The sequence below is a fragment of the Podarcis raffonei genome, chromosome 2, assembly GCF_027172205.1.
Source record: "Podarcis raffonei isolate rPodRaf1 chromosome 2, rPodRaf1.pri, whole genome shotgun sequence".
Lineage (NCBI taxonomy): Eukaryota > Metazoa > Chordata > Lepidosauria > Squamata > Lacertidae > Podarcis > Podarcis raffonei.
Window position 1 is genome coordinate 10,479,033 of NC_070603.1, and position 12,031 is coordinate 10,491,063.

The following is a 12,031-nucleotide window of genomic DNA, read 5'->3' on the forward strand; positions in this document are numbered from 1 at the left end:
CCTGCTCCTGCCAACCTAGCAGTTCAAAAGCACGTCAAAGTGCAAGTAGATAAATAGGTACTGCTCCAGCAGGAAGGTAAACGGCGTTTCTGTGTGCTGCTTTGGTTCACCAGAAGCGGCTTAGTCATGCTGGCCACATGATCTGGAAGCTGTACACCAGCTCCCTCGGCCAATAAAAGCAAGATGAGCGCCGCAATCCCAGAGTCGGTCACGAGTGGACCTAATGGTCCGGGGTCCCTTTACCTTTACCTAACTTGCTACCCAGCAGAAAACTGGTTGCAAAATCATGTGAGTTTCATAACAACAACAACAAAACAACAACAACAACAATTTATCATTTATACCCTGCCCATCTGGCTGGGTTTCCCCAGCCACTCTGGGCAGCTTCCAACAAAATATTAAAATACCCTGGTCTATTAAACATTAAAAGCTTCCCTAAATAGGGCTGCCTTCAGATGTCTTCTAAAAGTCTGGTAGTTGTTCTCTTTGACATCTGGTGGGAGGGCATTCCACAGGGCGGGTGCCACTACCGAGAAGACCCTGTGCCTGGTTCCCTGTAACTTGACTTCTCGCAGCGAGGGAACTGCCAGAAGGCCCTCAGCGCTGGATCTGAGTGTCTGGGCTGAATGATGGGGGTGGAGACGCTCCTTCAGGTATACTGGACCGAGGCCGTAGGGCTTTAAAGGTCAGCACCAACACTTTGAATTGTGCTCAGAAACGTACTGGGAGCCAGTGTAGGTCTTTCAAGACCGGTGTTATGTGGTCTCACCAATCACCAGTCTAGCTGCCGCATTCTGGATTAGTTGTAGTTTCCTGGTCACCTTCAAAGGTAGCCCCACGTAGAGCGCATTGCAGTAGTCCAAGTGAGAGATAACTAGATCATGCACCACTCTGGCGAGACAGCCTGCAGGCAAAAAGCAATTCAGTCTGGCTTGTCCAAATTGAAATGTGTTCTAATATTTCCTGGTAAGACCCCTTGAATCCCTCCTAAAAGAATAAAGACACCACAGTCTTATTCATAAGCAATAAAAAGAAAGTTGACTCACGATCAGGCAGAGCACAGTGTGATCCCTGAAGGCAGACTTTAGGCTTAAAGTTACAAACATATACAAAAAGGTTTACCCCATAAAGGAGATGACCTGGGAGTCAGCAGTTTAGTCCAGGAAGTTCGCAGGACGAAAGGAAGATGGAGGAAGAGAGGGAGTGGCAGCATGCCTTGTCCTTTTACCTGGTCTGGAAAGGTTACACCCACCCACTAGTCACATGCAAGGAAGGATACTCCAGCCAGGTGTAACAGGAAGTTCCACTGGCTGGACCAACATCCCCTTGCATGTCCACTCTAGGAAAACAAAGAATGTTGTATTTGACTGCTCCCAGTGGATTGCATGCCACACTTTGGTCTGTGTCCCCCCATACCACTCGTTTTGGCCCCCCACTCACAACCAGCTTGAGAACTTGACAGATGACCCCCGAGGAAATGTGGCCCTGTCCACTCCTGCCTCCACCCAAAAGTCAAGGTGAGGTCTGTGTGTATGTACGCTGTGCATATTTTTGCATATTGTAATGGGAAATGGTGTTGCTCATGCGTAAAACTCCAAACTGCCCCCAAGCAGGTTATATAGCTCAAACTTTCCCTGGTTTGACAGCGCCTTGCAAACGCGACTGTCTTAATCACTGCTAGAATCCGTCAGTGGGCGTTTCCTGAACTTCTTCCAACATAAGAATTCCTTGACCCCCAGTCTCCGCCTAGCTTCTCTGCGCGGAAGCCTTCTGCGCAGAGTAGGCGTGCCAAGCGGAGGTCCTGCGCTCTCCCCACTGGTCTCACTGGCAGAGTCTCGGAGCCTTCCCTCCGAAGTACTCTCAGCCTCCCCTTTCTTCCTGGTGTCACCTTGGTTTCCTTCCCCAGCGGAAGCTCTCCCTCTCTCCTTGCTGGTTCCCTCCCCTGCATCCTCGGAGCGTCTTCCCTCTCCGTTGATCTCTGATGTCAGTTCCCTGACACATATATTTGCTTATTGGTTGTGCAGAATTTATTGTGCTTCTGCTAGCTATCGCAAGGGGGGAGCTATGCAGAAGAATCCCAAAGCCCCCGCCCTCGGACTAAGGCAAATGGTCCCCAGCTTCCCCCTGACTCTGAAGCAACCATTTTGCAATCGTAAGGGATAGACACTTAAAAAATAAATTGGAGCTTGGATTCAGACAGATTTTTTTGGGGGGGGCATGGAATTCTTGACTACCCATAGCCCTAGTCCTACCTGTCTCAGTGAGCTCTCATTGGCCCATGCAGGGTGGATGTTTGTCTCTCCGATTTGCAAGGTCCCACTTCCACCTCAAGACCAGGACTTCTCAAAGAGAATTACCGTATTTTTCGCACCATAGGGCGCACTGGACCATAGGGCGCACCCAGTTTATAGGGGGGGAATCAAGAAAAAAAATCTTTCCCCCCCCCCAGCCCCAAAGAGCAGCGTACAGGCTGCGCACAACCTCTCCCTGCCGGAGGGGTTGCGCGCAGCTATGGAGCAAGCCAAGGCAGGGGGCGGGATGGATCCCGCTCGCTGTTTTGGCTTCCCCTTTAGCCCCGTGCAGCCTCTCCTTGCCAGGAGACGCTGCACAGGGCTTTCCTGGCTTTACTGGGAGGTGGGGGGATTCCCTCACCTCTCCCAAAAGCCCGCAGAAGCCGCGCAACCCCTTTAAAGAGATCGCAGCTTCTCCTGGCTTTTCTGGGAAGTGAGGGAATTCCCCCACCTCCCGCAAAACCGGCAGAAGCCGCGCACACTTTAAAAGGGCTGCACGGCTTCTCCTGGCTTTTCTGGGAGGTGGGAGAAGGGACTGATGCGGCCAGTCAGTCCCTTCTCCCTCCTGTGGAAAAGCCCGCAAGAACGCACGGAACTTGTGTGCGGCTCTTGGGGGCTTTTCCCACCTGCCTCCCCCCTGCATTCGCTCCATTGGACGCACACACATTTTCCCTTGCTTTTCAGGAGGGAAAAAGTGCGTCCTATGGTGCGAAAAATACGGTAATTGATGTCTGTTTTTATGCATATTGTGTTGTTTTTATGATGTTAGCCACTCTGAGCCCGGCCTTGGCTGGGGATGGCGGGATACAAATAAAAATTTATTATTTTTATTTTTATTTTTATTATTAAGAGCAGCCTGGCTCATAAGGGGCGAGGCAGTCCTTGAGATCTGCTGTGGAGACACTTCCCTTTGTGTCCTGCCCACTTTCGAACTGCACTTAGCTGGGATGTGGAGAAACAGCTGTCTCCATTGACCAGCTTTCCCCAACCTGGGGGCCTCCAGGTGTTTTGGACTACGATTCCCTTCATCCACATGATACTGGCTAGGGCTGATGGGAACTGTACTCCAAAACATGATGCTGACTGTGGATTGATGGGATTTGGAGTCCAAAACATCTGGAGTGCCCAAGGTTGTGGAAGTGTGTCCTATATTGTGGTTGTTGTTTTGTTTTTCCCTGTGGAAGCCTGGTCTTGCTCCAGTTCTAAAGTCCCAAAAGTTCTTGAGTCTCCTGATCTTTTTTTTTTAAAAAAATCTCGTGGTTTTATCCTGTGTATTTCTTAACTGTGGTTGAAAGCCACGCTAACTATTGATTGATTGATTGACTGATTGATTGATTAAATATCAATCCCGCCCTTCATCCGAAGATTACAGGGCAGTTTACAATATAGAAACACAAATTACATAGCATAATAACGAACAAAAACAATTTAAAAGACCCTAGACTATTTAAGTACCCAAGGGCCTGAGAGAAGAGGAATGTTTTTGACTAGCAGCTAAAGATATGTAATGAAGGCACCAGGCAAGTCTCCCTGGGGAGAGCATTCCACAAGCAGGGTGCCAACACGGAAAAGTCCCCGCTCTCGTGTTGATGCCTTCTGGGCCTCTCATGGAAGAGACATGCGAAGGGGGGCCTCTAGAGAATGATCAAAAGCCATTTTAATGGACCGGACGGGGGAAGGCAGGAATATGTTACAATAGAACGTAGGAACATGTTTTTTTTAAATTCTGTTTTGGCTTTTCCTCCCTGGCAGGGCCTGCTGCAGAGATGCCACTGTGCCAAAGCCACTTACCTATTCCAGACCGACAAGTTCTACAATAGGACTTATGACAGGGGGGACCAGACCATCCAGTGTGGCCGCAAAGTTGACTGCTTCAAGCTGTGGCTGATGTGGAAGGCCAATGGTACCAGGGGTTTAGAGCAGAGAGTTGACAGGGCCTTCGCCATGACCAGGTGCGCCTTGTGGGGTAAGGGTGGGAGCGGGGTGGGTGGTCTCCCTTTCTCAAAGCCGAGGAAATAGGGATGACACCTCCATTGCCTAATTGCCGGCAGGTGAATGTTACAGAGCTCATCCCAGTTTCCTGGTCTTCTCCTCCTTCCCTCCGCTAGGTACCTGGCTGATGAGATCAAGAAGAGAGAAGGCTTTCAGCTGGTGATAGAGGTAAGATGTGCCTGAGCTCCAGGACTCGACAGGCCTCAGTCTCAGAATCTGTTTTCAGTGGTAGGGCTCAACCCTAGGACACAATAGGGCGCCCCTAGGCTTGCTGAGACTTTCACTATTCTTTGACTAGTCTTACACCTATGAAGCAATGACAAACCTAGACAGCATCTTAAAAAGCAGAGACATCACCTTGCCAACAAAGGTGCGTATAGTTAAAGCTATGGTTTTCCCAGTAGTGATGTATGGAAGTGGGAGCTGGACCATAAAGAAGGCTGATCGCCAAAGAATTGATGCTTTTGAATTATGGTGCTGGAGGAGACTCTTGAGAGTCCCGTGGACTGCAAGAAGATCAAAGCTCTCCATTCTGAAGGAAATCAGCCCTGAGTGCTCACCGGAAGGACAGATCCTGAAGCTGAGGCTCCAATACTTTGGCCACCTCATGAGAAGAGAAGACTCCCTGGAAAAGACCCTGATGTTGGGAAAGATGGAGGGCACAAGGAGAAGGGGAGGACAGAAGACAAGATGGTTGGACAGTGTTCTCGAAGCTACAGCATGAGTTTGACCAAATTGCGGGAGGCAGTGGAAGACAGGAGTGCCTGGCGTGCTCTGGTCCAGGGGGTCACGAAGACTCGGACACGACTAAACAACGACAACACCTATGAAGGTGTCTTTTGTAATGTTGGACCAATGATTCCTCAAGCCCTCAAGCAGTGCAGCTGTCTTTGTGAGGGGACCTTTACTAGTCCTCATTGAGGTTATTTTGGAGAAGGCAGGAACTGAACTCAGAGCACTCCGCATGAAAAGCACGCACTATTCACTCGGAGCTGCAGGCTGATTCCTCACCTGCAATCAACCATCAAAGCTGCCGAACAAATTTGAGCCTTGGCATCTTTCTTTGGTGTTTTGGGTGAAACATGCCCACCCGCCAGACACCGGGCATCCTGTGCCACCAAGCACGGAGATCTAAACCTTATAAAACAGGTCACTTCTATCTATATTTTTGCACTTTGCAGCAGTAAGATTCGAGGTCACCCTGAGCCTGGCTTGAACTCTCAAGTCACCTGATGATTGACAGGATAAAGATGCACCCCTGCAGATAGGGGGTGTATGCTACTGAAATATAAACCAGGGCTCCCAGAACGTCGCGCTTCATAGGGGATGGGTGTGTAGGAGAAATATATTCCTGAACACTTCCCTTAAGTTGTCTTGTTCCTCTTTTCTTTTAGCCGGAATTCATCAATCTGTGCTTTTGGTACATGCCTCCCAGCCTACGCGGGAAGGAGGGATGCACAGATTACTGTCTGAGATTGGGCAAGGTAATAATAATAATAATTTATTTATTTATACCCCGCCCATCTGGCTGGTTTCCCCAGCCACTCTGGGCGGCTCCCAACAGAATATTAAAAACACGATAAAACATCAAATGTTTAAAACTTCCCTAAACAGGGCTGCCTTCAGATGTCTTCTAAAAGTCAGATATCTGTTTATTTCCTTGACATCTGATGCGAGGGCGCTCCACAGGGCGGGTGCCACTACTGAGAAGGCCCTCTGCCTGGTTCCCTGTAACCTTACTTCTTTCAATGAGGGAACTGCCAGAAGGCCCTCGGCACTGGACCTCAGTGTCTGGGCTGAACAATGGTGGTGGAGACACTCCTTCAGGTATACTGGGCTGAGGCCATTTAGGGCTTTAAAGGTCAACACCAACACTTTGAATTGTGCCCAGAAACGTACTGGGAGCCAATGCATGTTATATGGTCCCAGCAGCCACTCCCAGTCACCAATCTAGCTGCCGCATTCTGAAATAAGCTTACTTCTTGCAATGAGGGAACCACCAGAAGGCCCTCGGCGCTGGACCTCAGTGTCCGGGCAGAACGATGGGGGAGGAGACACTCCTTCAGGTATACAGGACCGAGGCCGTTTAGGGCTTTCAAGGTCAGCTCCAACACTTTGAATTGTGCTTGGAAACATACTGGGAGTGTTGAGAATCCTGTAAAGGAAATGGTCCACTCTGACAGGAGGCTGTGGATATTGCTCATTGTGCATGTGCTCATTCTTCTAAACTGGGGTGGGTGGGTGCTGCGTCCCAGTGTCCAACCAAACTCTGAGACTGGGTTCCTTCTTTGCCTGGGTTTAGGTAGCTCCTATGATCAAGGAGCGGATGATGAAGAAAGGGTCTATGATGGTGAGCTACCAGCCCCTCGGCAACAGAGTCAACTTCTTCCGCCAGGTGGTGACGAACCCTGCAGTCACCCGAGAGGACTTGGACTTCTTCCTCGACGAGATTGAGAGGCTCGGAAGAGACCTGTAGCAGCTCTGTTTCCCTTCTCCCTGTGGCCCACTTCTCTGAACCCTTTGGCAATGCGGGTGGGACTTCACACCTGAAATCCAGGAGCCTTTGGTTTTCTTTCTCCACCGCCTCCCTCTGCAAACCTTACAAGAAGCAACAGAAGCTGCAACTCGCCAGGGCCTCCAGCTCGCTTTCCCCCATTCTCACCTCAACCCTCTTCACATAAACATCAATGATATCTGGAACGCCACCGGGCCTTCCTTCTTCAGAAAGGGGAACAGCCGAGGCCGCTGCAAGGAGCTTATGGAAGTGGAAGGTGAGACATGGAGGAGGAAGCAACAGTCAGCATCCAAAGCCCACTGCAGAAGAACAAAAAGACCCCAAAGACCCGTTCTCTGGCCTGCTTGCACAAACCTTGCTTTCTCTTTTAAAATGAGAATTTGATTAAAAATCTGTTTTCATCCCTCTCTTTTTCTAGTGTTTTTTTTAAATAAAAAAACCCCAACCACAAAGCAATGCTTTTTTGCTTTGCTTCATGGAGCACCCACAGTGACCTTGTAGTTTGATAAAGAAAAACAGAAAGGTCCCTGCCTCTGAGGAGCTTCCAGCCTAAACTCAGTGTTGCATTTGGGTCTGATGCACGTAAAATACAAGCTGGGAAACTTATCAAACAGTAAGAAATCAAAACATGCCTAAATTTCAGCTTGAGGTCCAAGACAAATTCCGCTTGGCCTGCAGAATGCCCCTGGTGTCTCCTGTTTAAAAACAGAACCAGGAAGTGGTGCGGGGTGTGTGTGTGTCTGCCTGAGACTCTGAAGCGAGCCACAGCCACCCACAGTAGATATTGCCATGCTAGATGAGCAGGCACGGTTGGGTCCAACCTTATTCATAGGGTGCATCTACGCACAGGAAAAAAATGTTATAAATAAGTAGAAATTAAATTGTTATAACAAAAGAAAAAGAAACACTATGTAAAAATCCGCACAGAATTTTTTTTGCTCTCCATCGCCATCTGGTGTTGCATGTTTATAATACATTTTTTGACTAATGTAGCTGAGTCCATACTCACAAATTGAAATTAATGAATGTGACTTCCATAGATTAGGGGTGCCGTATTTCAAACAGTGAAAATTTGGACAGAAAAGTTGTTGAGCTTTTTTGGCACTACCATACATGGGCTGCCATACATCTGGATTTCCGCCCAAACACTGATTTCCGCTCAGACGCTGCTAGAGACAGCAGTATTCTGGATATGTTCAGAAAATCCATTAATTTAAACACAGTCTTGACCTTTGGTATAACGCAACTTCCTCACCCCTTTTGCCCACTTTCAAGGCCAGGAGTGAGCGAAGGCTCTCAGGTGCCCTGCTTTCCTGGAATGTTTCCGAATTTTTTTTGATGCAGCTGCCATTTCTTTCATTATAGGGCAGCAGTTTGTTCACTTGAACATGCAGTTTTGAACAGGATTGGTTAATTAGTGGCTCCCTGTTTATTAAACAGCCACATTAGTGCTATTTCTCTCCTTATATTCTCTTCCAAAACTGCCCATCAACGCTCAGAACAACCAACACTATTGTATCTTCGTGGGACCAGTGCCCACGTTTTGTGCCAAGTTTTGTAGAAAGCTAACAACCTGCTGGCCTTCCAGAATGCTCAATACAGTGGTACCTCAGGTTACATACGCTTCAGGTTACAGACTCCACTAACCCAGAAATAGTGCTTCAGGTTAAGAACTTTGCTTCAGGATGAGAACAGAAATCGTGCTCCGGCAGCGCGAGGCCCCATTAGCTAAAGTGGTGCTTCAGGTTAAGAACAGTTTCAGGTTAAGTATGGACCTCCAGAATGAATTAAGTACTTAACCTGAGGTACCACTGTACCAGCTTCTTGAGCCACTAGGAGTCACGGTGGGGTGTTTCTTTTGAATAATTATGGGTGGGATGGTAAGTGTTTTGTCATGTTCTGAGGTGTGGAGGAGCATTAACCCTGCATGAGAGCACTGAGCAGTTTGGAAGCAAAAAAGGGCAAAAACATCACAGAGATAGCAGCCAAGGCTGTATGTTAACAGGGTTAATGAGGTCAACATTGTCAGACATGGAGAGGGATCCAGCAGAGGAAGGTTTGGGAGGAAAGGTAAGTAGTTCAGTCTTTTTTATTTAAGTATTTATCAACAGCATAACAATGTCGGCTGGTGAATATTCCATTGCAAAAAAAAGGAGAAATGACTAAAAGGAAGACGGCTAACTCAGGTGACGATATATCTTGTTGCAACTCAGAATTGTTGTCTTCGCATCCGAAAATGAAAATAGTTTTCATACAATACAGAGACCCAAAATGTTTCTACCAAAGGGGCCACAGAACCCACACCTTAACACAGTTTAGAGCCCTGTCCCATAAAAATTGTAGTGCCAGCAAACACCATCTTTTTTTTTTTTTTAAATATTTTTATTCAAGAATTTTTCCATATAAACATAACATACATAAACATACAAAGACAAAAACAAAACAAAAAACATGTACCATTTCATATCCTGATTTCTTATACCTTCCTTCCCCGACTTCCTCATGCCTCCCTTTTCTGTATTCCAAATTCTTATCAATTGCTCAGCAAATCTTCCCTTATTTTAATTTAAGTTTAAACTAATCTTCCTTATTCTCCTTGTCTTAACCATTACTAATAGTAACCGTTTACTTTCCAATCCATCATCATTCTAACTTTCATTAACTTTATGATATTTCTTTAAGTAGTCCTTGAATTTTTTCCATTCTTCTTGCGCTGTTTCTCTTCCCTGGTTTCGGATTCTGCTCGTCATTTCTGCCAAGCCCATGTAGTCTATCACCTTCATCTGCCACAGCAAACACCATCTTGAGGCTGTTTTCCTGTATCCCTGGTGTGAAGACGGTTGCCTTGCCATGGCTTATTCTCCTGGTTCTGTACTCATATCATGTCCCCAGGCCATCTTTATCTGAAGCAGGTCAGTAGACCTGGCGTTGAGAATAACAAATTTGCAAGACTGCACCCTTAGAAGAGCTGAGATAGCAACACCAGCCCCTCAAGCTGAGTTTATTGCATTTATAGCCACACTTTTTCTCCAAGAAGCTCAAAGTGATGAACATGGTTCTCCCTCCCATCTCATTTAAGCCCCACAACAACCCTGTGAGGTAGGTTAGGCTGAGGGGCAGTGACTGGGCCCAAGGTGAGCTTCGTGGCTGAGTGGAGATTCAAACTCTGGTCTCCCAGGCCCTACTCTGACACTCTAACCACTAACACCACACTGGCTCAGTTAAAGATCTGTTTGATTGCTCTGTGATAATGATAATAATTTTATTATTTCTACCCTGCTCATCTCGCTGGGTTTCCCTAGCCCAGGGGTCAGCAAACTTTTTCAGCAGGGGGCCAGTCCACTGTCCCTCAGACCTTGTGGGGGGCCGGACTATATTTTTTGGGGGGGGAATGAACAAATTCCTGTGCCCCACAAATAACCCAGAGATGCATTTTAAATAAAAGGACACATTCTACTCATGTAAAAACACGCTGATTCCCGGTCTGTCCGCAGACCAGATTTAGAAGGTGATTGGGCCGGATCCGGCCCCCGGGCCTTAGTTTGCCTACCCATGCCCTAGCCACTCTGGGTGGCATCCAGCACATACTAAAACAGAGTAAGAATAAGCTCCTTCATAAGGATGACCTGGCATAATGGCAGCCAGGGTGTTTGTGGCACTTTCAGAAGTATTATAATGGAATTGCCCTCCGGAGAGGTTCCATTCTTAGAGAAGTCCCTCAAGAAGAAGAAGAGTTTGGATTTTATATCCTGCCTTTCACTCCCTTTAAGGAGTCTCAAAGCGGCTAACATTCTCCTTTCCCTTCCTCCCCCACAACAAACACTCTGTGGGGTGAGTGGGGCTGAGAGAAGTGTGACTGGCCCAAGGTCACCCAGCAGCTGCATGTGGAGGAGCGGAGACGCGAACCCGGTTCCCCAGATTACAAGACTACCGCTCTTAACCACTACACCACACTGGCTCAGTCTACGCAATCCCTGCTTCTTCCAACTGAGCCTGAGTCCATCTTTGTTGAGTAGTTTGGATTTGATATCCCGCTTTATCACTACCCGAAGGAGTCTCAAAGCGGCTAACATTCTCCCTTCCCTTCCTCCCCCACAACAATCACCCTGTGAGGTGAGTGGGGCTGAGAGACTTCAGAGAAGCGTGACTAGCCCAAGGTCACCCAGCAGCTGCATTTGGAGGAGCGGGGAAGCGAACCCGGTTCACCAGATTACGACTCCACTGCTCTTAACCACTACACCACACTGGCTATCTTTTGAAAAAAGAGAGGTGGTTGTTCAGTTCTGTGGGAATCTCCCCAGCTGGCTTGGCAGCAGAGCTCACTCAGCAAGGTGTCTACCACTATTGTGCACTAGAACCAGTGTTAGAAACTCAAATATATAAGCTAGGCGCCAAGTGGCTCCTTAAACCAGGGTTAGAGTTGCCAAAAGAGAATGTCTAGTTGCCATTTTGGGGGCAAGACAGCTCTGAAGTCTTATTTTTCAAAGGATGCACTGACTATGATTGATTATCAGTTAAGCATCTGGCTGGTTCAGATGACATCCTTGAGCCAGGTTAAGAGCTTTGAGACCTTAAGGAAGAAAAGTCACTTGATCCAGGGACAGTACACATATATATTGGCCTATTCCGACCTCTTTTTCTCAATGGTGACAGGGGCCATTCAAAACGTAAAAATATTCTTCACAACTGTGACCAGGGCAGTGGGACAGGGTAAGTGAAGACAAGTTACAACAGTTAGCTGTAAAGTTGTTCACTGCTCAGGCTGTATGGGGAAAGTATTTTGGTTCCTGGAATTAATACGGAATGAGCAGATAAAATATAACTGATAGAATTCTACAGGATGGGGTATTAGTATGTGAAAACAGTCAAGATCCAATGATCCCAAGGCATGCACCTTCAGGTGGTGATGTCAGGTGCCATCCTGGCGCCCAGGTATCTTCACTCGGTTGCAAGTGGCCAATAGGTAAAGGTACCTCTGACTGTTAGGTCCAGTCGCGGACGACTCTGGGGTTGCGCGCTCATCTCACTCTATAGGCTGAGGAAGCTGGCGTTTGTCCGCAGACATGCTGGTCATGTGGCCAGCATGACTAAACCGCTTCTGGTGAACCAGAGCCGCGCATGGAAATGCCATTTACCTTCCCGCCGGAGTGGTACCTATTTATTTACTTGCACTTTGATGTGCTTTCGAACTGCTAGGCTGGCAGGAGCAGGGACCCAGCAACGGGAGCTCACC

At 47.8% G+C, this 12,031-nt stretch overlaps 1 protein-coding gene across 5 annotated transcripts in view; it reads left to right on the forward strand.

Annotated features, from left to right (window-relative positions):
• The window catches only part of CSAD (cysteine sulfinic acid decarboxylase), a 34,189-nt gene extending 26,989 nt beyond the window's left edge, over positions 1-7,200 (forward strand). For all 5 annotated transcript variants that reach the window (XM_053373171.1, XM_053373153.1, XM_053373149.1 and 2 more), the window contains 4 exons: positions 4,044-4,243; positions 4,400-4,451; positions 5,678-5,767; positions 6,586-7,200. In XM_053373171.1, the coding sequence (XP_053229146.1) occupies positions 4,044-4,243; positions 4,400-4,451; positions 5,678-5,767; positions 6,586-6,759 (516 nt within the window). In that variant the 3' untranslated portion in view covers positions 6,760-7,200. The remainder of the gene's footprint in view (positions 1-4,043; positions 4,244-4,399; positions 4,452-5,677; positions 5,768-6,585) is intronic.
• The last annotated feature ends 4,831 nt before the right edge of the window (positions 7,201-12,031 follow it).